Source organism: Coffea arabica, chromosome 11e, assembly GCF_036785885.1.
Source record: "Coffea arabica cultivar ET-39 chromosome 11e, Coffea Arabica ET-39 HiFi, whole genome shotgun sequence".
In the NCBI taxonomy this organism is placed as follows: Eukaryota; Viridiplantae; Streptophyta; class Magnoliopsida; order Gentianales; family Rubiaceae; genus Coffea; species Coffea arabica.
Window position 1 is genome coordinate 56,732,348 of NC_092331.1, and position 26,721 is coordinate 56,759,068.

The 26,721-nt window shown below is 36.4% G+C and overlaps 3 protein-coding genes across 3 annotated transcripts; 2 read left to right on the forward strand and 1 right to left on the reverse strand.

Moving 5' to 3' along the window:
- The first annotated feature begins 1,958 nt into the window (after positions 1-1,958).
- On the forward strand, positions 1,959-7,119 carry LOC113719281 (protein NRT1/ PTR FAMILY 3.1-like). Its single transcript, XM_027244480.2, has 5 exons — positions 1,959-2,034; positions 2,412-2,540; positions 2,661-2,878; positions 3,292-3,854; positions 6,063-7,119. The coding sequence occupies exons 1-5, from the start codon at positions 1,974-1,976 to the stop codon at positions 6,946-6,948; spliced, it is 1,857 nt and encodes a 618-aa protein (XP_027100281.2). The 5' UTR covers positions 1,959-1,973; the 3' UTR covers positions 6,949-7,119.
- Positions 7,120-8,483: 1,364 nt separating this feature from the next.
- Positions 8,484-12,276, forward strand: LOC113718924 (ACD11 homolog protein-like). Its single transcript, XM_027243858.2, has 5 exons — positions 8,484-8,750; positions 8,931-9,207; positions 10,396-10,568; positions 11,059-11,204; positions 11,793-12,276. Exons 1-5 carry the CDS (start codon positions 8,695-8,697, stop codon positions 11,897-11,899), a joined length of 759 nt encoding a protein of 252 aa, XP_027099659.1. The 5' UTR covers positions 8,484-8,694; the 3' UTR covers positions 11,900-12,276.
- A 648-nt stretch (positions 12,277-12,924) lies between these two features.
- Positions 12,925-16,761, reverse strand: LOC113717795 (dihydrolipoyllysine-residue acetyltransferase component 4 of pyruvate dehydrogenase complex, chloroplastic-like). Its single transcript, XM_027242607.2, has 6 exons — positions 15,699-16,761; positions 15,370-15,561; positions 15,158-15,245; positions 15,005-15,075; positions 14,829-14,912; positions 12,925-13,247 (listed from the first exon to the last, which is right to left on the reverse strand). Exons 1-6 carry the CDS (start codon positions 16,557-16,559, stop codon positions 13,143-13,145), a joined length of 1,401 nt encoding a protein of 466 aa, XP_027098408.1. The 5' UTR covers positions 16,560-16,761; the 3' UTR covers positions 12,925-13,142.
- Positions 16,762-26,721: the final 9,960 nt, after the last annotated feature.

The window sequence follows — 26,721 nt, forward strand, 5'->3', positions numbered from 1 at the left end:
GTGTTAAGGGCTAGTAGGTATACAGACCCAATTAAACCAAGAAAGTGCTATGACACTACCCTTAAATTTTTTTTGCTGCAGGTGAGGTTTCAAGGAGGGACTTCAGTCCCTCCTGGTGGTCACTGAGCTAAGCTTAGTGGTTAATTAACTAATCTGACTAAAACTTGTCTTTCTCTAGGTTCAATTAAATTCTGGCTTTTGCTACTTTATTTGCACTGACAGATATGACACTCTTAAGAGGGGCTTAGCCTCTATATATATTTTTTTAATACTAGTCAAGCACAATTTGGCTTCTCTTCCACTAGTCCCACTTCATAATTTCTTTCAACTAAAAGCGGAAAAACAACTTAGCAATGTAATTCCGAATTTAGCTGCCTTAAAAAGTTATTCCAAGGTATAATAATTTCAGTCCACTGAGCCATTTAAAGATTGTGTACTGGTGCTAGTTTAGAAGCAAGATATAAGAACAAGAGAGATTTGTAGAGCCCTAAATATAGTAAAGCTGCAATTCTCGTTCTAATTTAATTTTTACTGGAATGACAAAGGAATGATAAATGTGCAATTAGTTAAAAGTAGCATAATTTGTCTCAAAAAGTTCAAGCAAACTGGTCGCCTTAACATGATAGTATGCTGGTATAAGAAGTTGTAGACCATTGCTTTCTTGGCGCTGCTCTGATTTTGGACCATATTATTGTTCGTTCTTCCAAGCTGTACTAGTACGAACTGCAATGGTTAAAAGTTGTTTTACCCTGATAAATTCAGAGAAACCAGGCCCTTGCCAGATTCAGCATAGGAAAATAACAAAATGAAATGGAAGCCCCACTACCACAAAACTTTAAACAGAAAAGAGAAAGGATGAAGTGGTAGATTGTTTGAACAGCTGAAAGATAGCATGTACAGATTTTTGGTGCGTGAGTTTTGAACCAAATACGCTCTGGTTAATGAAGATGTATCCTATTACTCGAACTTGCCTCTAACTAGTTCAGCTAATACGATGCATATTATGCTAGTAAGTATTGCAATTGATTGCGAGTAGAAATTGGATTAAGGGTCTTTTCGAAAAAAGAAATTGGATTAAAGGTTTTGTTTTGCACTAGTAATTCAACTATAATTGCCTATAATCAGGCCTGGAGACATTTTTAACATATTTGTAAACGTTACCTAGTTCCCATAGCAAGTCTAAGGCCTCTCCAAAGCTCTCCCCTCTATTTTAATTTTCTTTTGTAGCTAAATGACAAGAATTTTAGTAAGCCATTATTGTTTTCAGTAGTAAGTTAAACGGCAATAACATGTAATATGCTTTTTTGGTCAAAACAATAACATGTAATATGCGATTGACAGTCTTTCTTATCCTTATTGTTGCCAATATTTTTTTGTCATTTGAGAATCTTTATTTATCAGCTACATTTAGGAAATTTAGGGCATTTGTCAAAGATCACATTTTCCAGAATTTTAAGACGTTTCAAGAATATGGCATACATGCTGATGCAATCATCTATGGGATTGTCTGTTCATGGACAAAATGCAACCAATGGAGTCATAGGCTGATGAACATAGAATTATTGATGTGGGGAACATAGAGAATATGGCGAATTTAATTGTCAATTTGGCAATAGGTACACTAACCTTCTATGGGACTCAATTTTCATTAATTTGAGAGAGCACCCAAAATAAATAAATAAAAGATGAAGGACAAACAAATTTTTTATTTCTCCTTTCTTTCTTTGAAAAATGCCTAACTAGAATGGAAATTAAAAAGGGAGAAGAGAAGAGCATAATGGACAAGGGGACAAAAGAAGTAAAAGAGATTTTTTTTTGGGTGGGGGGGGGGTGAAGGGGGTTAGCCAAAATTTAGTCCTTCTATATTAGCAATGAGGTGAGTAAACTTTCCCCATGAGCTAAAGCCAGGTAGTAGAAAATAATATGTATGTCGTGGCTTTATTTGTCTCATTAAATGCTGCACGATTCTCCTGATGAAGAGAAGTATCCACGGAATTTTCTTTTTCCTGTGTTTTGTGCTGAAGGATCTGTCAAGTTATGATAATAAAGTCCATCCTTTTTCCCTTGAATATCTCTTAGTTGATCTATTATGATGCAATAATTTAGATAAAATGGATAGTCCAATTTTCTGTGGACTGAGAAAAATGAGGAAATAAAAGATTTCATATAGCTAATATGAATATTGGCACAAACTGACTCGATAAACTGATTTTCCTTAATTTGGTTGGACTCGCATCAATGCTAGCTGGTCCCATCAATCCTCAAGTTCTGCTTCCAGTTTCCAACTTATAAGAACCATGTATTCTAAGTTACTATGCTGTCAAATCCTTGAGGCCATGTATTTGCACAGGAAAAATGTCATAAAAGGCAGATTTTTGTGGTAAAAGTACAACAGTAACATTTTCATGCAGGCTATAAATATTGGAACTTGAAGGTCATGAAGACCACCACAATAATGAACAAGATGGCAACAGTAGAGGAGAAAGGTCGCCCAGTTGAAAAGATCAAGGGAGGAATGGTGACTATGCCTTTCATTTTTGGTAAGCTCTCTTCTTGCTGTTTAAGTTCTTTTCTGATCATTAAACTTTCAAGTCTGAACAATACTAAAGCTTTTGTTACTTTGATTACATTAATGATTTTGTTCTTGCTTTTTCTTGCAGCAAATGAAGTATGTGAGAAGTTGGCTGTGGTTGGAGTTGGAAGTAACATGCAAAGCTACTTAACAAAGCAGCTGCATATGTCTTTAACCAAGGCTGCTAATACTACTACCAACTTCTCTGGAACCGCCAGTCTGACACCATTGATTGGTGCATTCATTGCTGATTCATTTGCGGGAAGGTTTTGGACCATTACTGTTGCTTCAATCTTCTACCAAATAGTAAAGTCTCTCTCCCTCCCTCCCTCCCTCCCTCCCTCCCTCTCTCTCTCTCTCTCTCTCTCTCTCTCTCTCTCTGTCACAAACACACACACACACACACACACAGGTTTTTGAATGCTTTGCTGTGCATGATATAATATGTATTCTTGTATTGTATTATTACTGAAGTTTCATGCAATGATAGGTTTGTCTTATCATATCAACTCAACTTAGTCAAAAGGTTTGTTAATTTGTCAAATGTCACAAGAAGTTTCTTAGCACTCTATGACTTTCCATGTACTCAATTTGAATCTAGGATTGGAGAAATCCTAAAATTCCTGATTTCTGAATTGTTATTTAACAGTCAATTTGTATGTAACTTGTTCTCATGATTTGGTTCATTAACTAAGTTTCAACTTTACACATGGTATCAGGGAATGGTTAGCTTGACAACATCAGCAATATTACCAAAACTGAGGCCTCCCCCATGCAAAGTTAATGAATCAGTGTGCCAAGAAGCCAATTCTGGCCAACTTGCCATACTCTACATATCTCTCTTGCTAGCTGCAATAGGAGCAGGAGGCGTCAGACCTTGTGTGGTATCATTTGGTGCAGATCAATTTGATGAGACTGATCCAGAGCAAAAAACCAAGACATGGAAGTTCTTCAATTGGTACTATTTCTGCATGGGGGCATCTATGCTTGTTGCAGTAACAGTAGTTGTTTACATCCAAGATTATATTAGCTGGGGATGGGGCCTCGGAATACCGACAGTTGCAATGGCCCTCTCAATTATTGCCTTCATATTTGGCTACCCTTTGTACAGAAACTTGGACCCAGCCGGTAGCCCTTTCACAAGACTAGTACAAGTCTGTGTGGCTGCCTACAGGAAAAGAAATCTTTCTATGCCCTCTGATCCCACATTGCTATATGAAAATCAAGATCTTGATGCTGGAATATCTCTTGGTGGAAGGCTTATGCATACTAAACACATGAAGTAAGTCCCCTTAATTTAGTTCCTCTGTCTTTTATGTGATTGAAATTTCGGTTATTTAGCCATAATTTTTAGGGAAAGCATCAATTAATGAAAATACAAGGGGCTAGACAGGTTGTTTGGTGTTTGAACCCTTATTTTTTTTTGGCGATGCCTATCTTCTTCGACAGTAATTGATGGAAGTGCACACTTCAAACAGAAACATGTGGCAATTCAATACTGCAGACACAAACATGTGAATAGTATTTTAATTTGATGCATCATTATTGTACCAACAAACCATTTTTATTTGCACTTCTCTATATTTGTTTTTCATTGATTACACGGATGTTTAACTCTAAGGGAACCCATGAAAGAGAGATACCTAGGAGCGGTATTTTTCTTTTCATTAAAAGCATATTAGGTAGAGACAGTTTGTTCAAGGGTCATTTTCTTGCTTATACTGTATCATCATAAGCATAACTAGACAGAAATTCAATGAGCTAGCAGAGAAGGGTCAAAATAGTATATTCCCATTCCAAATTATGGAATAGCAAATCCTCATGATGGTCCCATAGTTTCATTCCTTCCATAGAGTCTATATATGGTGCTTGCAAGAATTATAGCTAGGACCCTAATGATCATTGGTTCGCTTGCAGGATCTCCTAATGGTAAAAATTAATTAATTTTGCTTACAGTGGAATAATTTCTCCCATGGGCCAAACACTTCCTCTCCAGCTGCACACAAATACGCACAATAGGTCAAAGTTTCGTTGGGACGTTTGAAATATGTTCTTTTGCTTGCTTACACTAGATGAGAACAAAAAGATGATTACAGCAATATGATGCAGACCTCATGTCTTAGTGTTTATTGTCGTTTTTGGTACAAGAAGTTGCGTATAGGCCTACTAATTAAAGATTGTGGTTGCGACTTATCTTTATCGCTATCAACATGACACTATTGGGTTCACATAAATCAATCATTGATTTGTTCCACATGAAAGCTTAATGGCTTTTAAGCAATCTACAGCCAAGATACTCTAGGATGCAAAATAGATGCTTTCTTCAAGAACAGGTTCTAGTTACTACCCACATAACTTTGCCCAACATCAACAAAATTGTTTATCTTTTATGCTATCAAACAAATTGATTGTGACCTCTTCTTCTTCATTAGGATTATGTTAATGCCCATCAAAACCTGCAATAGAAAGCGTGTCATTTGATCAGCCATTTCTGAAAATTTTTGTATGTTATTCGGTGCATTGTTTCGTCAATTTGTTCTTCAGCCTGAATCATCTGTCGGTTGCCGTTTGCCAATGAACTCAGCCGAAGCCAGAAATTTATTAGTAGATAACAACTGTTCCACATGTGCCCTCTTTGTTATTTTATTTTATCTTTTGGTTCAATCCGCAATGTATTATACATCACATAATAGACTAATAGTTATACATGCTCGGCAACTGCCCTCATAACCTTTCGGCCGCGATTTGCTGCCAAAGGGGAAGAACATCTTTCCACCTACTGTCATTTTTTATGGCGAACTTTGCAAATGGCCTTTTCCATCCACATGACGTCCATTTGGTATTGACAGCTCTAAGCTTGATAATCATATAATGGAGGTGATTTCTCTAAAGAATATTTTCATCCCTAACTGGTAAATTATGATACAGTCTATTTTCATCCCCTGTTGTTGTTGATGTGAGGATTGTATTGGTGAGCAATCTGTAAGAATTCCTATGAGTACTTATGGTTTTGAGAGCATGCCCTCACTTGTGATGATGATTAGAGTCGAATCTATCCAAATTTTCTTTTATAAAAAAAAAATGTGTATTTTCAAAGTTAAACAAAAAAGAAAAAGAAAAAGAAATTAAAAGATAAGCTGAAATAGGTTCATCAATTTTAGACTTCCATCTTTTTAAAAAGAATAAAAAAATTATTAAGTAGGGTCATCTTTGAAGATAAACTTTACTAAAGGACATGGTAAAGACAAACCTTTGCTAAGGAAACTAACCACTGCCCCAATAATTCAAGATTTTATAGCGTTACTCATTTAGTGAAGCTATATTCTCAACATGTGTCTATAGAGTGTCTACTAATTCCTATCATGCATGCTTTCAGCTTCTTCTTTTTTTTAATTATTTTTCAGTTTTTTGCAATTGTAGAAAAATGCTAGCATTTCTGAATCTTAAGATGTAGAATTCACAGAAACATTTTCTTTTCTTTGGTGATCAGGTTTTTTAGCAAGGCAGCAATTGTGACAGAAGAAGACGATCCCAAAGCACCAAATTGGTGGAGGCTGAACACAGTTCACCGTGTAGAGGAGCTAAAATCAGTGATCCGAATGGGACCAATATGGGCATCTGGAATCCTTCTCATCACTGCAGCTGCTCAGCAACACACATTTTCATTATCACAAGCAAAAACCATGAATCGTCACCTAACAAAAACCTTCCAAATCCCTGCAGCATCCATGAGTGTCTTCACCTTAGCATGTATGCTCCTCACAATTGGTGTATACGATCGCATTTTTGTCCCAGTAATTCGTCGCTTCACCGGGCTAGAACGTGGCATAACATACCTCACCAGAATGGGAATTGGATTTGCCATTGCAATACTAGCCACATTCGTTGCTGGATTTGTTGAAGTCAAGCGAAGACGGACAGCTTTCGCGTACGGACTAGAAGACAAACCTCAAGAAATGATCCCGATTTCAGTGTTTTGGCTAGTTCCACAGTATTGCCTTCATGGGATGGCTGAAGCATTTATGTCAATCGGTCACCTTGAGTTCTTGTATGATCAAGCTCCAGAGAGCATGAGGAGCACCGCTACTGCATTTTTCTGGTTGGCAATCTCAATGGGGAGTTATACAAGTACCTTTTTGGTGTCAATTATTCACAAGTTCAGTGCAGGCCCTGATGGATCAAATTGGCTTCCGGATAACAATTTGAACAGGGGAAAATTGGAGTACCTTTATTGGCTGATAACATTGCTGCAAGTTGCAAACTTGGTGTACTACTTGGTATGTGCAAAATTCTACACTTTCAAGCCAATTCAGGTGCATGCCCAGGAGGTTGATTGCTCAGAAGAAGATGGGATCGAGCTGAGGAATCGTGTTTAGATACTATAATCTGATTTCAATACAATATTACATGCCTATGTCTTTTTAGTTGTTGTAGGCTTAGTAGTATTTATGGAGGAGTGCTATGAATTCCATATAGTTGTAGCTGACATGAGAACATGCAAGTGTCCTCCTCTGTTCAAGTAAAGTTCTTTCTTTTTCTCCATAGAAGTTTCAATTTTTTATTTTTTATTTTTTTTAAAGAAAGAAAGAAAGAAAAGTTTGCACATGTTTGGGCCTTTGACAATATGCGATAGAGGCTTAAACTTTTAGAAAAAGAAAAGGTCCAAAAAAAAAAAATTTGCCAATGGCAATATGGAGGGCCCAGAAAATAGAAGATCTGCTGGTGGGCTTATTCTATTTTTCAATTTTCTTTCAACAATGTGGGCTTAGATTTTGCAAAATTTAAGCAGAAGGCAAAAGCAATTCAGGGGAAAGCTGGCCTTTCCTTTTTATCTTAAATACCTAAGCGTTATCATTGAATAGCCCTACTTGTCTTCTGAATCAATTGGGAAGTAATTCTTGCACCACGACATCCTCTAGGCCTTCAAGTATCAACAAATATGGCAATCGCATGGAAAAAAAAAATGATATACATGGAATGAGTGGCACTTTGTGTGAGTCACAATGCTTAAATAGGTTTTAGAAGCGATTGGGCTTCACACGTTAGAATTAATGATATGTTGGACCGTGTTTTGATTACGGGTTCCTCATATTTGGATTCATCCTGGCCTGCATGAGATGAACACCTTTCCTTATAGGAGGGTTTAGAGTGTGGATTCCCCACACGTAACGTAAAATTAGCCCCCCCCCCCCCCCCATCATCATATGATGTCACATTTACATTAACTATTTTGGTTTGACTAGACTAACTTAAGGTGGACTTATAAAAGTAATTAATCCAATTTCATTAGTTCTCCTCAAATTACCTCTTCTTTTTAAATCTCAAAGAAAAAATGCAATAGAGAATTAGCAGCATGGGCAATTTAATTTTTGATATAATTTATTTTGTCTTCATCAGGTTTAGAGTTCATTTAGAGTTCAAATTCTATGTCCGATAAAAGATACTCCATATGAGGATGTAGGGAGAAGTGAGAAGATAACACACAAAAAATAAAAGGGTAAAAATTATTTTTTACCTTACGAGTGTTTTGATTGGATTATTTTAACGTCTTGACGAGAAGATAACGCAAAAAAAAAAAAAAGGGTAAAAATTATTTTTCACCTTACCGAGTATTTTGATTGGATTAGTTTAACGTTTTGGCACTTTATTCCAAAAGGAATATATATAGAATATGACAAGGAATGCATACTGTTAAAAAAAGTTTAGCACAATAGGAATAAAAAAAACGTGTACGATTATGGATTTTCAGCTTTGTTCTCCATCTCACGTCAATTAATCCAACACATACTTCCCTAATTATAACTAGTTTTGCCCACAAAAAAAAAGAAAAAAAAAAAGGAGTATACACGCAATCAATCGGAAAGCTCCATTGTCAATCGTCACACTTTAAATTGTGGAGGAAACAGATTCTCTGTTATTTGGTATGTACCTAACAGTCAATACGCGCAACCTTTCTCAAAGGTTCGGTTAAGGTTATAACGACCCATGGCGCGCCAAATTTAGAATAGTGAAAACTCTCTTGGCTTCGTATTAACTACCTTCAAATTTCTGAAGAAACAACTGCATAGATTTGTAGAGTTTCTTGTAAGACAGAGCGCAATCTTAGCAGACTCCAAGAAACGATGGCCCCCCGCTTCCCTTCGTTCCTTAACACAATACAACGAAACTACAGACAAAAGTAAGCCAAACTCTTAATTATGATCACCAGTTTCTTGCTTTATACTCCACCCCACAACTTTTTCTTGATATTGATTTTGTTTAGGTATTTTTAGTTTATAAACAAAGGAAAGTGCTGATGGTTAATTGGATCTTATAATTAAGTTTGAAACATGTGGGATTTTTTTTCTTGTTTTTGAAGGACTAAGGAAAGAACAGGTTCAAGCAGTGCAACAACGAGAAGGAACAGTGTAATGGAAGATGATGATGCTTTTGAGGATGCTGTTTCGGATTCAGAGGGAACTCCTTTATCTGCCATTGCAGATGCTTTTGAGGAACTTTCTCGTTTATTGAAGTCAAGGGGTCCTAATTTTGATCTTGATTTGAAGCCCTTTTGTGATGCATGTTCTCTTGTTTCCGTCCTCTTTGGTTCTTTGGGAATTGCCTTCAAATTTGCGGAGATGGAGTACGTGTCCAAGGTTAGCACTGTTTATTTGTTTTTATTTCTTTTTTATTTTTAGAATGGGAAGAGTAGGAAATACGAAGTAGGGAATAGAGACGGTAAGAATTGAACACTCATTCTAAAACCAGGGACAAAGACCCTTTACCATTGGGCCTGATTCTCTAAAATTATATACTTTTTGAGCATCTTTTATGCATGGATTTTTGGCTTGGAGGGATAACATTTGTATGTCTGAAATCTTTAATGCCTTATATATGTATGTCATCCAAGCACAGGTATGTCTCTTGCCAGTATGATTTCTTACATAGGCAGAGATTTAGGATTAAGAGGGGCAAATTAGTTTAATTTGGTCAACAGAAGGAACAGAAAAAAATTGCTGGATCAGTTTCGTGTATGTAACAAATGAACAAGGTCTTGTTTTGACGCTTCCATCCCAGAATAAAATTGTATAAGCAATTACTGCAGAATGGTATTTGCTCTATTTTCTTCTTTTCTCCTCGAAAAAGTATACATTTAGGACTAAGAAATGAAAGAGCCACCTGCTATAGTTTTCAATGGGGTGAACTTGCGTTCGGGCTTCATGATCAATGCCAAAGATTTGAATAGGAGAATTTACAGATAATATGCTTTAAGCGCGGAATCTCATGGTTGCTTGGGTTGTCACCTATTTGAGAGTAACTCTTCTTATACCAAGGGAAGCTTCCCTCATAGGAGGTACGACTGATTCTAGAAGATGGCAGGGCTTATGGTTTTTGGATGATTGCCAAGCACAAAAATCACAGCTTTTTTCTGAACTTTTAATAGCAAAGACTCCTTTTAGCCCCTAATTGCAGTGACTTCTATTCTTCTATGGTGGGTGGAAACTAGTAAACAGTAATAATAACGAAATCAAATTGATCAAGTTGTTGATGTGCAAAAGATGGAGGGCAACGTGTAGCCTCTTCACTAATACTGCTAGGGAAGAACTTTTGTGCATCTTTTTTTACCTCACCTAGCTCCATTCAGTTTCTTTATCATTAGCTCTGTACCTCAGAACTTTAACGCCTGAAATCTCCCCTCCTTTACCTGTTGCCTCATCCGCCAGGAGATGAAATGTTCTTTCAGAAAAGCACGTATCATGTATAGTCCTAATGATGACACCTTCATTCTGTTTTCAGTAGTTCTTTTTCACCTCTCAGTGGATGTATTGCTGTCATTGCTCCAGGTACAGGATCTAGAGGATGCATCAGAGGACTATGGCACATTGAATAACATACTTGATTATGACGTTGAAATGGACACTGTAAAATCAGCTGGGAGCCTCTCACGTAACTTACGCAGGGTTAGGCAGGGCCTGGATCTCATTAGAGCTTTATTTCAAAACTTTTTGTCGGCCGAGTATGTTTCTTTCCTCCTTGTACATATTCATAAGCAAGAAGTTGACCCTATAACTAAATGGTGTTCATAGCCAATTCAGATGTAGTGTTGATGTTGATGTTCCTCATCATTGTACTGTTTCATTCATCTGTGTTTCAAAGTTACAGCAAAGAATAGGATATGGTATTGCATGTTACTATAAAGCATCTATTTCTTGGCTGTGTTTATTTGCTTAGTGGCGGGCAAAAGAGATATAACTGTTCCTTAATTCATAAGTTACTATACATTCCGTTGTTTGTTATGAACACCAACAAGGCTCATTGGAAAATCTGGTTGATTTTCTTTGAAGTTCAGCATTGCGTTCATATTCTGATTAGCAGTAGGATTTTCCTGCCCCTATCTTTCTCAGCCACCATTTTGATGCTTCTAGTCATAACTGCTGCAACTAACCTGGCATTTGTGTTCCTCGTTGCCTCCTAAATTGATGGCCAACTTTACTTTTTAACTCCAGTGAACGTTCTCTGAAAGAAGCTGCTCAAACAGCTTATACAAAAGTTTGTGCACCATACCACACATGGGCAATCAGGACTGCTGTTTCAGCTGGTATGTGTGCCCTGCCGACGAGGGAGCAACTTCTGGAGAGGCTAAATGAAACTGGTGAGACATTTTGTGGCTTTTCTAGTACATTTCTAACACCTTTCTGGCATCCAAAAAAGCAGACATTAACTGTATTTATCAAGTTGGATCAGAGGCATTATGAATTTGCATTACATACAATCTATTCAAGTATAGGAGTCAAAACCAACGAATACAGCGAGTCAATGTAAACACTCGTAGCCATTTCTTACCTACATGGTTTTACCCATCTACTTATAATGGTTAAGATGTCCTTGGTTCTGTCAATAGTTGATATGGCTCGACTCGGCTGAATTACACAAAGTGCAGAAGGGATATAGTTGTAGAAAGAAATCATATCCCCATTGTGAGGAAATTAATCCATGATTAGTTCTTCTCGACAGCTTGCATAAGAAGTATGCAAGGAGTAGTCTTTGATAGTGGCTTGGTCAGGCATCTGAACTCCTGCTTTTTCTCTTTTTCACTATGCACCGTCCAAAGACATCAACTTGTCCAAGTAAAACGATTTTTAAGTCCACTCTGCGCCAGATTCAAAAACTGCTACTATAAGCTTTAGTAAGTAGAAATCAAATTTTAATGAACAATGTTTTCTTAATGTTGAATTTGCAGAAGAATCAGCGGAGAGGGAAATGAGGAGATACATCAATGGCTCACATCCAGTTATAGAATACATTGACAAGTTGTACATCTCGAGAAACATCAGCTTGGATTGGTAAGCTTTGATTCTTTTCCCGGGGAACCAGACCACTCATTTGAGGAGCAGCAAGAAGATTAACATATAGTTATGCAGTGTCAAGCAAGAGAACTTGATTCTTACAGTGAAGTTTCGAGTATTAAAGATCTATATACTTCCCCACCTTCTTCAAAAGCTGAAAGGAATCAGTTCCTACCGTCTGTAAAGCCGAAAGAATCCAAACAGTGAATAGCAGGAGCAGAAATATCTTGCATGTTCAAACTTTAAATTTTGAGACCGACATTTTTTTTTCTAATTTTGACATATATTGTTACTGTTATTGTAACAACATTGATTTTGTAGATATCTAGGCAAATGTACATGGTAATTATGACTTTAACAAAGAAGAAATTAGCCAAATCATTGAATCCTACTTTTCAAGGGGTCAAGCCCAGTTGTCTCAGCACAGGATGATCCCAGTGATGACAGTTCATGTGGTATCTCTAATGATAAGGGCAAGGTTGAAGGACCATTTTGCAGAGCTGATGAACTTCATCTGAGGTCCCATTATTTTTTTTTCCTGCCGCCTTTTTGAGGTCTTGGTGAATGCCCTCACAAATGCCAATTTCTGATACTACTCCTCCCTGACTGGTAAATTCATTAAGCTCGGCGCACTACAGAAACTAAAGCAAGACTGCAGGAATGCAAAAATGTCTTTGCGAGAAGCTGCAAGGAAATCCACAGAACGAAAACATGCTTCTACAGTCCATAATGCCCCAATTCCATACGCACGGTTCACTGGCCTGGGTTGGTAAAGATGTGTAGTAACATTAATGCAATAAAGTTAAATATCACTAATTTAAAGCGCCAGCAACCGCGCACCCAAATCTCTGCACAAACCACCACTCCTCACAGGAGGGATTTCTTGTAAACTTATCATCGTGCATCCGACTAAACGTTTAATACCATAATTAAGCAGTAATTCAACTGATCGTCATCATACATGCAAATTTTCTTGCATTAGGGTTGCCATATGATCCTCCATAATAGATGCGAAGAGTCAAGAAGGACAGGGGGAAAAAATAGTAACACTAAATGTTATTATACCAACGAGTCTCAACAAATTGTAACATAATTGCTTGTTTTCAAAAAATTGTCCTATTGGATTCACCGGTCTCTCTTGCCAAAATAGAAACAAATGAACAACAACATGCAAAAATGTCGCCAGAAACTATCGAGACTCCAAAGCAGCATCCTTCAGCTACCCTCATAAACATGTCGTTAATCTACAGTGTCAAGCTATCAGGGTTCTCAATAATCTTTGAGAAGGTCTGAAGAAAAGCAGCCAAATCAGCACCATAGATGATTCGATGATCAGCTGTAACATTGACCTGGAAAATGTTTGGAAACCATTCCAGTCAACAGGCACTCACGGAAATTCTTTCAGAAAGTGAGATGCTATTTATTCAGCTAGGTTCCATCGTTGTAACAGGAAGAGAAAAAGAATTTTAAAATAATTGAGTATAACTAGCAAATTAGGTCCATAGCTAAGGACCGTAGAAGATCACTCTGCAGCTTTCCAACCCAAGATGGTCAACCAAATTTTAAAAGCATAAAGATTCGACACAAACCAAATGATGAATGTGCAAAGCAGTTAAAGAAATGTATCAGGTAATGATCTTTGTAAAGTCTCCCAGCAGCTGTGTTCTCAGTCAACTCTCCCTAGACTTTTCACTTATTTGAGCAGCTAGCTGCTCCTATACATCAGCGGAGCTTTACAAGCTCAGTTCAAGGCTTGAGCACATGAAGAAAGAAAATAGACATTTAGCCCAAAAGACAAGTTTTAGGTCATGCAGTCAGTATGGCAGCTGTTCTGATACCCACTAATTTGTCGTCACCCAACTCAACAATGCACAATAGAAGCATAATACTATTTCTAATCTCCATGAAAATTTTTTTTTTCTGGCCGAACCATAAGATTTACCTTATCTTGCCAAAGCCTATCAATGTATTACACTACAAGAGATAATTGAATTGCACTAGAAGTGTTGCTATTGAAAAAGTGATGCCTCCCTTTAGAATCCTGCTATAAGGATTTCAAATTTCCTAGCACCTTGACAAAGCTAGTTACTACCAACCTTAGGGAACACAAAATGTCAAGACATTTAGCTGGTCTGATTTACTGCTAAGTTGGGAAGCTGCTAAATTTTGCTGGTTTAATATTTGCATCATCAACAAAGAATGACCTGCACCTCTAATGGGTGTGAAACTTGCTTTATCTCTACAAAGTCAATATACTGAGAGAACTGGACTGCAAAGAGAATTGACTGAAGACCATTGAACGTGAAACTCCAAAATAATGGTTATCTCTATCTAGGTAGGCAATGAATATTCTGCAAATGATACCATAACCAGAGGTGCACTTTCTTTGACATATAATAGATATCACAGTATCTACGAGAAGAGGAAATGGTAATTGGCAATTTCATCTGGATTCCAAATTTTGGTTGTCTGCTTGATATTATACAAAGTTTGCAAAAAGTTGGAAATGAATCCCATATGAGATTTAATAGAAAACTGAAGGCTGAATAAACATGGACTTGAAAGGCATCAAACAAGTCTCATTTAGCCAGACCAATATCCTTATTGTTAGCTTCTTGTCTAAAGCTTGTTAAACACACAAACAGCATTTAAAGTTTCATCTCAAGTAAAACAGATCCCTACTGCAACATAGCAACTATATGTAACACAGAAATCCGTGAATCCTAAAGGACCACGTGAACCTAATAGAAATGGACATATTGCCAACTCTGGGAGAAACTTCAACGAACAAAAGCAATAGTGTCACAAGGACTCAAATTAGTAGACCCTCTGTCAAAAGATATCAAATCTATAGCAGCACATATACATGCTAGCAACTCCATAAATAAAGAACAAAATAGAAGTAACAAAGAACAATCAATCAAACTCACTTGCATCTTATTTTTGACACTGAAGAATCCATCTGCATCAGCTACAACAGTAGGCTTTGATGCACCAACAGCCATAATAGCACCCTAAACATTTACAAACAAGGGTAATGGTAATAGGTTTTGCATTATACAAATAACGTTAGACGAGAACAAAACGGCTAGATTTGATAGCTAACCTGTCCTGGAGGAAGAATAGCATCAAATCGATCCACTCCAAACATGCCCAAATTCGACAGTGTGAAAGTCCCTATACTCAAAAGCAATCAACCCAATTTATCAGAATCCCCAATAGAGCATTTGAAAAACCACAACACTGAAGTTAAAAATACCTGAATTATATTCTTGTGGCTGAAGCTGCTTAGCTCTAGCCTTCTCTACCAATTCCTTCCACTTTTGTGATAACAAGTAAAGATCCAACTACATCATCACAGCTAAATCATTTTAACTAGCAGCTTCATGAATTATTCAACATTTCTTCCAGCTGAATGCTTATAACTAATCAGAACAACGATAGCATTGGTAACCGTCTTATTATCAGTACCTTGTCAGCATCTTGCAGAACAGGGGTGATCAATCCACCATTAATTGCAACAGCAACTGCGATGTTTATATTACTATTGTATGTAAAACTCTTCCCGTCTTTACAAGTAGAATTCACAACCGGATGCTGGACCAATGCCATTGCCGCAGCTTTAGCCAGCAATGCAGTCATAGTAACGCCCTTTTTCTTAACCTGATATTAATAAAATTTAAATCTTTCTCAAATCCCAGAATTCTAATTACCACAAACCCAACAAGCTCTTGAGTTTCACCACAATTTACTGAAAAATAACAAAAACCAATTCAAAATAAGAAAATCCCGTAATGTACCTTCTCATATAGGGCATCAAGAGCATCCGTATTGATAGGATATCCAACCCGGAAAGTTGGCACCGTGAGACTCTCCACCATATTCTTTGAGACGGCAGCCTGCATTGTCGTAAACGGCACCACCGTTGCCCCAGGAATCTCTGACAAGGTCGCTGGAGACGCAGAAGGTGCTTTCACTGGAGCTGCTGCCGCAGCAGCAGCCACTGGAGCCGCAACTGGTGTGGGACTCTTGGCCGGTGCAATTCCAGCAGCTTTCTCCACATCCTCTGGCGTAATCCGCCCATACGGTCCCGTCCCAATTACCTTTTCAATATCCACCTTATGCTGCTTCGCCAACTTCTTCGCAAAAGGCGTCGCCACAGTCTTCCTCGGCCCATCCGCCGGAGGAGGAGGAGGAGGAGGAGCTGGAGTTTCAGCTTTTGATGCTGACGAAGCAGGAGGGGCAGCTGAGGATGGAGATTTTGACTGGGCTTTAGCTTTAGCTTCAGCAATCTCTTCCTCCGTCTCGGCCAAGAGACCAATCGGGGCACCCACGGGAGCCGTTTCGCCTTCATTAACAACAATGGCGGCCAAGATCCCATCATAAAAAGTTTCGACGTCCATGTCGGCTTTATCAGATTCGACTACCACGACGGACTCGCCTTTGGACAAGACATCTCCCTCGGATTTAACCCAGGAAACAATTTTTCCCTCAGTCATGGTGGAGCTGAGAGCCGGCATGAAGATCTCCCGGATCTTGGATTGAATGGCCGGGACTACTGACTTTTGAAGCTTGCCCTGCTGCGGCTTTAATGGCAGAGACGAGAGACGTTGGATTTGGGAAGTTGTGGACAGTGATGAGGAGAATGAGAGGGATGCCATTTTCTCGATGAATTCTCAGAAATGGGACGTTCGATTTTGTGATTCAGGGAATGAAGGCGATGTATTTGTGAAAATGTCTGAGTAGATTTAGCAAAAAGAAAATGAGTGAAATTGGTGATGGGAAAGAAGGAGGACGCGACGGAGAAGACGAGGAAGAGTTAGTTGATGTTAGCTTCGGATAGTCCGACGGGGAGTTTGAGTGTAAAACATGGGGCCCCGCCAAAAATGCTGCGGATGTCACTATGCTCACTAACTACCAAGTCCGGCTCGTTGGGCTGATTTGGCAAAAGAATTCTCCAGTTCAAGCGCAGTTTAGTTTAGGACAGCAGTCGATCAAATTCAAATATCCAGTAATCGATTTCCTGGATTGAATTTTGCACCGAAGTCATTGAATGAAACGGCTTGGTTTTAATTTTTAGGGTAAAGAAACTTCGGAAGCTCTAAACTATTGTTGTTGGCTATTTTTGGCCCATCATCTAAATTTTATTTTCGATTGACCCTTAAACAATTAAAACAGCATACTTTAAGGACTTTCGATAATTTTACACATAAATTTGGTCAGATTTAAAGGACATTTTTGTCCATTAACAACTGAAGCATCGAGGTTGACATCGAAAATCCTAAAAAAAGTCAATCCTTTAATTTCTTAATCACATCATTAGATTTTCTTTACAAATACTTTGAAAATTGAGTTTTACCCACGAGAAAAAAGCTTTGCACCATGCCTCGAATATGGTGTTTTTTCCGATCATTTAAAAACTTCACTGTCAAAATCTTTTGGGTAAAACTCAATTTTGAAAGGATTTGTAAAGAAAAATCTAATAGTGTGCTTACGAAGTCGAAGGGTTATCCCTTTTTAGGATTTTTTATGTTGGTCCCGAGACTTCAATTACGAATTGATAAAAATGCCCTTTAAATCCAGCCAAATTTATGCCTAACGTCACTGGAAGTCCTTAAAGTATGCAATTTTAATTGTTCAAGGGTCAATCGGAAACAAAATTTGGATTAGGGACCAAAAATAAACAACGGCAATAATATAAAGGCTCCCTAGGTTTTTTATTCTAATTTTTATAGTAGACCAACTCCTGTTTGCATTTCTAAACTTCTATCACTTTTTCACTGTGCATCCCAAATTTTAATTTTAGACGCTTGATACTTCAAATTCTCAATTTTAGACATTTTGTACCCTAAATCCTCAAGCTAGTCCTATTAAATCCAATAAGTGACAAGGTTAGCATAATCAACGAAATAAAAGACGGTGCATATTAATAAAAATGTACCATTTTATTCTAACTGCAATCCCTTCACTCATTCTAACAATTTTCAGCACGTTGACTTCCATTGATTTGTGCAGCACAAATTAATGACAATGCATTGCATTGTTTTATTCTAACTGCGATCTCTTGGCTTCTTTTGACCACTTTTAACGCATTGTCATTGATTTGTAGGATCTTGTATATGGTTGATTTTGCTACGTTACCATTGATTGGAGTTAAATGGGACAATTTTGAGAGCTGAGAACACAAACTATCTAAAATTGAGAATTTATGGTGCATTAAAAAAATAGAATTTAAGGTGCAAAATGAGAAACTGATACAAGTTCGAGGGTATAAAATGGAGTTAATCATTTTATAATTTGAAAAAATTAAGAATTTTTTTTTTTTTTTAGAATTGCTTGCTAGAGCTAAAATATGAATCGAGGTGCTTGATATTCCGATTAACTTGATTTACCAAAAGTTTGTTGAAAAAGTGCCAAATTGGTTTGGTTTATTTCTCATACGTATTTCAGATGTGGAGTTGGATAAAACTTCATACGATTCGATAAATAGAATCCAAATAGATACGATTCGATAAAATTTTTAAAAAAAAAAAAAATGCTCGGGACATGAAAATGAGGGAATAGCTACAAAACCTAAAAATTTACTCATCGACCTGAAGGCTTTGTTGGTTTACTCATCAGGCTTGACGGAAGTCAAGTCAATAAGTAAATGAATAAGCTAGTAAATATGTTAGCCTAATTTTAAATTCATTAAAATGAACAAAACAAGTTTCAACATCAAACCATTAGTAGATAAAGCAATTGTATGCTGTCCGTTTCATCTCATCTCCTTAAACCATTTCCATTACTTCCCCAGTCCCCTAATCTTGATCTCAAATTTCTTCGCTAAACAGGTGAATTAATTGAAGCCTCGTCCCCAAAGGCCATTTTGTTCGACGATATATTCTATTGGTTCTACGTTAGTCCGTGACCAGGTTTCATGAATCTACCAACAAATTGAGAGGATAAAAATTATTACTGCATATATAGTTCCATGAATTAATCAAGCAACAAATTAAGGATAAAAAAATTATATATATATATATATATATATATATAGTATATGAAATCATAAACTGACCAGTCGTCCAATCAATGCGAGACACGTATGTAATAACGAGTAGACTGAAATCCATGATCACTGATCAGACCACAGCATCATGATCTCCTTGATTTCTATATTACAGACAGACTGACTCCAGACGTTAAATCGATACTTACTTGCTATATATACATTGAAATTGGTATATCCGTTCAGGCATATCAGAGTAGATGCAGATATGAAACTTGAGCAATGGCAGATAACGCCAGATAGGGCCATGCAACAAGAGCCAGAGTGGATGAGCAGCCGCTGCTATCACCACCAGCCGCTAGTCCAGGTGTTCCTCTAAAGTTTGTCCCAGGACCTTCTGCACCACCACCACCACCCCGGCTTCCCCCACCACTGCCACCTCCTCCTCCTTCGCCTCCTTCCCCACCTCCTCCTCCTCCTTTCCCGCCTCCTCCTCCTTCGCCTCCTTCCCCACCTCCTCCTCCTCCTTCCCCGCCTCCTCCTCCTCCTTCCCCGCCTCCTCCTCCTTCGCCACCGCCTCCACCGTCACCTGCTGCCCCTACTAATGATAGGAGGAGGCAAATGAGGGTAAGGACCAGTATCATTTTGACTAGCCGCTCCATTTTTTCTTCAGAGAGAGGGATTTGATCAACCCCACTTGATTCTTTGTTCTATTTATAGTACAGCAGACTGAATTTACCTCATTACTATATATAAAAAAAAAATTAGCATGTCACACTCACACCTTAATTCTTCAAAATTACTACGTAAACACATGTCAGCCACTTGAATTGTTTGTGCTTTTGAGTCGCGGTCAATTATCAATTTTTTTTTTTCTTGGCGGCCAATTATCAATTTTAGTATTATGTAGTTTGAACTTTGAACGCGGAGCAAACTGAGATTAAGACTCTTAGGCCATGTTCGGTTCCAAGAAAACGGTGCGGAAAATGAAATGGAATTTAAGGAAATAAAAGAGCAAATTCCTTGAAAATGCATGCTTTCCTTGCGGCATTTATGATTCTACAACAATTAAAACTTCTATAAGACCATAAGAAGAGATAAGAAATATAACATCTTTTCATACTTTCTTATTAATTTAAATAAGTAAGATTATTTACACTCCATTTTTGTTATTCACACTTCAATAATCAATTTGGTATATAATTTTCATTAATTATACTATATGATAAAACAAATAGCCGAATTGCAAATAATAAAAAATGGAGTGCAAATAATATTTTCTTAAGTAAGAAGTAGCTTCCATGCCTTTCTAATTTAAAAAAGTAGTGACTCCACTTATATAAGAATTTGGTTTGAAGTTTATTAGTTGGAGGGTAAATAAAAAGAAAGCATTGCCAAACTTAGTAAAAGTAAAAAAGTAAATGACAATATTTTATCTTTTAATTTAGTAATCCTAAGTAAAAGGGCAAAATTAAATAAAAAAATATTCATGAAATAATGTCGTGGTTTTAAAAAGTCAAGAATGGTACCATTCGTGAAATCCAAATTATGAAATCACTAAATAAAAAACAAAGTACTACTAGCCTTTTAACGTGGAATTTTTTTTTAAAATATTCATTTTTGATAAAAAAAAAAATAATGATAATAACAACACCAATTCTACCAAAAATTTTTAAAAAAGTAACATTATAGTTTAAGAGAAAGATATAGAACATTCAATCCTAAAATACTACTTAATTTGTGTATATCTGGCCCAAATTTGACATTAGATTTGAATAAGAGTGCAAAATCCAAACACTAAGGATAACTTTTGGTATCATTAATTATTTATGTATTCTTGTTGCTGTCTTCGTATGCAACTATGTATTTGCTATGTTAAATATATATATATATATATATATATATATATTGATTGTAGTACTTGAGGATATTATAGATATTATTAGTTTTTCATTCCCATTTTTAGATACTAATAATTGCAACCATTGTAATCAATTTTTAATTTTATATTTTCATTATGATAGGTAAAGTTAAATATATTGGGTTGCAGGGATATGAATTTAGAGGCTAGGTATAGGGGGAGGAGGGAGGGAAAAAAATGGTAAGAAGTTGAAAAGTGGCAGGAAAGGTTGAAAAAGAAATATGGGTTACAAGGATTGGCAGAGAAGGGAGAGAAGAAGAAAATGAATTGCAGGGATATGACAAAGATGATAAAAAAATAATAATATAGAAAGTGGTACCATGATAGAAGATATGAAAGTCGTAGGAGGCATCTGATGACTAGGCGTCGGATAAGAGAAGAGGGAAATGATAGTGATTTTTAATAATTTTGAGAATTCTAAAAACAACTATTACGGAGATTTTTTTTTAAAATATACGTTAAAGTTTATGAAAAATGCTAATCTAAATGCATTCAACAATTATAGGGGCTCAAGATAGGAGAAAGATTTTTTTTCTAAAAATGAAAGAAAATAAATTGGTTATAATTTTTTTTTATATTATAAGTATTGATATATGAGTATAACATAATATGTTTTGTCGGATATTGATAGATTGACTTTTTTTAAGAAAACTCTTCTCACCTTACCACCCAACCTAACTCTCTCCTTAAATGCGTTAACAATTCTTTTATCATGTAAATCATTATAGATTAATTTTTTTTTCAAAATATTAAGCATCACTTCTTTAAATTTTTTAGTATATATATATATTTATTTATTATTCTGTACCATAATATATAAATATATACAATATTATTTTGATTTGAAATATAATCCCGTGCATAGCACGGGTCAAAACACTAGTAATTCAAGTGGCTGACATGTGTATATGGTTACCTAGTAATTTTGAAGAATTAAGGTGTGACGTGCAATTTTTTTTTTTTTTTAGTAATGAGGTAAATTCACTCTGTTGTACCATAAATAGAACAAAGAATCAAGTGGGGTTGATCAAATCCCTCTTTCTCTGAAGAAAAAATGGAGCGGCTAGTCAAAATGATACTGGTCCTTACCCTCATTTGCCTCCTCCTACGTTTATTACCGGGAGCGAGTTGGCGTGGGCAAACCGCACGAGAGTCCGGGAACAGTATATGTAATCAGTTGTACGGTATTGGTAAGCCTTGTTAATCCGCCAGTGTTGGGCTAGCCTCGAGCTGTGGATGTAGTCCATAAATCTGTGAGAAAGCCTAACGTCAGGCCCGCTTTAAGATTGAAATTGGGTATTCAAATGTCCAAATCCTACTTTAAAAGGTTGTAAGCGCAAATGCTATTGCTACATTACAATGAAGATTTTGCTAAAGTGACAAAATCGCCTTTTTCTCAAGCTAATTTGTAATGGTAATGATTTAATTTGAGAAGTATAATTCTGATATTTTGTCAAAAACTATCGTGGCAATAAAAATTTTGAGTTTCAAAAATGATACCAACGGTAATCTAGTTGGGCTTGGTATTCGAATTCATCCATTTCTTTTTCTACTTTGAAAGGTGTAAATTAAACTCTATGTAAGATGGATTCTATAAACGAACTATTGTAATTTGTAAACAAAAATAAGTAAATACTCAATTCCTGTTTAACAATGCGTGATCTTCGAAAAGGGGCAAGAACACATTATGAACAAGTTATAGTTCATTATTAACTGCATGATATTCGACGGTGGTATGATATTCGATTACTATTCATGTGGGTTCTATACATAATAATTATGTTTCTGCTGTGAAATTATACAAGCTATTAATAAAAAGTTTCAAGTTATCCAAAATATGTTACACATACAATTGTTTCTACCCTTTTCTTTCTATGGATATAAATGAATCTCATCAAACTAAGCACCGTAGTGCTTAATCTTGTTTGATTATTTTAACGCGCTTGAAATTATATTTAAATTTGATTTGTTATTTATCAAATCAACTTTAAATGAGCTTTTATAGACCCGAATTTAATTAGCTTGATATTTTAACCTGTAAATTTTAATTTTATGCTAATTGAACGAAACTTATATCGATTTAAAAATTTTATCAAATACAAAATATTGTTCAAGTTTGATTTAATTAGTTGACAAATCAAACCAAACTTAAACAAATTCTTATCTAGCTGATTTTCTCGTAATCCTAAAAATCAAGAACTCGGTAAGTCAACAATCCTTTTGAGTATCATTACATGCCACTCTCAAAAGTACTCTTTTAGCAAAAAAAAAAAAAAAAATTGTTATCCCCAAATCCTCAATCATAGCCTTGCACACATCAAACTACTACATACCTAAACCCCAAAAAAAAAAAAAAAAAAAAACTACGTGCACAATAAATCAGCCATAATTGAGACAGAGACCCTCATAAAAAAACACTGCCAAAAGGGACCGATGTTCTGCAACTTGCACAAGCCATGTGCATAGCTTGCCCATCCTCAATTAGTCAATTGTCATTTTGATTGCAAAACGATTCCTCTGACTCAATTTCTTATCCTCCGGCCTTTGCTTGATGCAGCCCAAAAGTCTTCGACAAATAGACATCCAACACAAACAAAGCCAAACGTGGCTCCCGCTCCATAACTTGCACGCACGTCATTAATGCGGTGCAGTGTAACACCACGGACATACCTGTAGTGGATCATAACTGTTTGATCATTCGAGCACAAAAAGATAAGCATGTGATGGTGATTGTCAAGTGCTGACTGAGTCCGATAGCCACGTCATCCTGTCTGTCTACCTCTACCGGGAAATACAGGTAAATTTTGAGTATGCTTGTTTCCACTGAAGTGACAGACCCACCACCGAGCTGCCGGTCAATTTTAAAGAGTTTTGAAAAGTCTGCCCGCGCCCGCCTTCTCCACCGGGGGGCCCAAAGCCGTGGGGTCGAGATTAGCTGTCAGTTGCTGGCGGCGCGAGACTGTGGCAGATCTTTCCTACGAATGACGCCAACTTTTCTGTTGGCGTTATCCAGTTCTGGATCCTTCTATTTTACCTCCACTCCCGCAAGTTTAATCACGGTAAGTGCAATTGATTACTAGTGATTGACATGCCATTAACGTCAACTCCCCACTTCCAAAGTTATTAATCAATCCCGGGTCGAATTCCAAAAAAAAAGGATTTGGATAGAGGTCTAAAGAAGGAAATGCATTGAACTTCTATTATAGACCAAATAGTTAATGCCAAGAGTCCATTTGCATTGCATTTTGAGGAGTTTTTTTTTGAAAAAAAAAAACACAGGTAATATTTTTTTAATATGCGATGTATGTGAGATAAAAATGTGATTAGAAAATATCTCGAAAGAATAATCACACAAAATGAAAAAAAAAAAGTTCCAGAAAATAGCAATTTAGATAGGGCATGATACTTTACTTATAAAAGTCCATTTGGGAGTACATTACTTTTGCTACAAAAAATAATATTGTCTAGGTGATAAAAGTGCTTTTGAAGCATTTCTTGAATTTCATTCCAAAAATTTAGGAATAGAAATTTCAATGTTGAACGCACCTTCATGTACGCTCAAAGTTGATACTTTTAAAATAACTTTTGTGCTTTAAAACAAAAACATAAAATTTTATCATTTGTTATTGTATTATAAACTCAGTAAAGAAATAAATACAATTAAAAATTTTAAAATGACATATTATCCACATAGACAAAAATTATGATTGAGTGGGCCCCTTCACCTAGATGAATGTTCTCACCTAGACAAAAACGTTTGAATGTTAATAATAAATTCCTCTTTCTCACTTCCTTGGGCAAAAATGGTGGAGAAGGCAGGCAAACCTAATAGCTATCTTGGGAGATGAAATTTGAGTAAAAAAGAAAAGAAGGGAAGAGAAATAGAAAACAAAAGAAACTGACTGATTTGGGAGGAGGTAGAGGGCACATATAGTTAAAAAAAAAAAAAATCTTTTATCTAAAACAGGCTGAAAATAAAGGAAAGTTGTAGAAAGCCTACAAACAAATTTTAAATTGCTTATTCTATCCTTGAAAAGCTATTGAATGAAAATTTATTGACTTATGTGTCCAAAAATAATCATCTTTCTTTCATAAACTCCAAAACAACATTAAAATCTATTATCTTCTTTTCTCTCATAACTTAACCTTTCTCTTATTTTCTTTTCTATCCTCAACTTCCAAACTAGCCATAAGAGAGAAGGTTGCCATTAGGGAGTACACCACATTGAAACACCCACATCAAAAGTTCCAAAGATTTTTGTTTTTTGGAGAGCGAAGCAAAGTCAATGAGAGATACAATAATCATGATGAGGCCCAAAGGAGTAATCACAAATTGAGCTTGAAGTATAATAGAGCAAATCAGAATAATAAGTGGAGTCGAGTTGAAAGAATTGTCTCGCCATGGCCATCGAGTCTGAAACCGTGATTCGAATCTTCATTGTTGGCTGGGCTTTCTGAGTAAGAAGAAAATAATTTTGTAGAAAGAAAGTTGGGAAAATGGGAAAAAAATGGTAGAAGGAAAGCTTGCCATATGAGTTGAAGAACAAAAGAAAAAAAAAATATAGAGATGGTTTTCCTCAATTTCCTCAAAATTAGGAGGAATGTTTATCATATTGAATTTTTCTCTTTCTTAGATTGGCTGTATAAAAGGTTTCCTTTTCTCTTGTTATTGGACTTTGCTTCTTATTTGTTATCTTCATCTTTGCTTCCTCCTTATTCTTCATTTTTCTCTATCCCCAAAAAAGGCACAGGGTTTAACTCAAGTTGTTAATTTGAGTGAGAATCGCATGAGTTGGAACATTTTATTTTTTTAAAAATTTCTTTAATATATTAAATAGCAAAAGAACCAAGATACTTTTATGGCTAATGACACGACTTGCGATGGAGATATAGGTCTGCCAACTGTTTTTAGATATTTTTGTCCTAATAAAACTATCCATTTTGGTGAGCCCATGTAAACGGATAGTTTACTAGTAGAAATTGACAAAATAATTTGGATGGCTCATTTTTTTCCAATTGAGTGACTTTTTGGCAACAAAAAAAGTCGAGTCCTCAAACGATACCATTTTGGATAGTTTAGTGATCATTTTGATCATTCACTCTTTTAATAAACTATCTCAACCCTAACGAGTCACTGTAACCCCAAATAGGTACTATGGGTTGAAGAGAAATCCAGACTGCTTGATAAGGGAGTTTTTGCATTGCTTTTAATAGATAAAATTTTATTAAAAATTTAATTGCAATAATATGTTAAAATACCTAAGTTTTATAAAAATACATCTTATAAAAAAAGAAAAATACACATCTCTTTTCTTTTCCACCACCATCCTCCCTAGCATTTTGTACTTTTACTATTGTAGTGCTGCCTCCTTCTACTATCGCCCCTACCATCGTAGTTGTCCCCTATCACCACACTCCTTCCCACTTCCCCTACCATTCTCTCTCATTTCTTTTTCCTCTTTTCCATTTATTATTCTTCCTTCTCAATTTTCTTCCTGTTTTTCATTGCAACCTGTCTCTTTCCTCTCTTTTCCTCCTCTCCTTACTCTTTCCCTAAGGAGGGATAGGGAAATGGTGATGAGAGTTGGCAAAAAAAGAGAAAAGGCAAGTGACGGAAGAAAATATGGAGAAGGAGCAGAAGGAGAGGGAATTAGATAAGAAGAGGGAAGAGAGGAAGAGAGAATAATGGAAGAAATAGGAAGGGGGTAACGTAATTTGGGAGAATAGTAGATCCTGTTCAAGAGGGAAGAGAGTAAGAGAAAAGTCCAAAAGAAAAAAAATAATTAGGAGAAGAAGGGAAGGATGACGAGTGGTGATGGGGAAGAAAGGTGGTGGTGGTTGCATCAAGTTTGAAGGGGGAAGAGAAGAGTGGGATAGAGGTGACAGATGGTGGCAAGGCGAAGAGAAAATG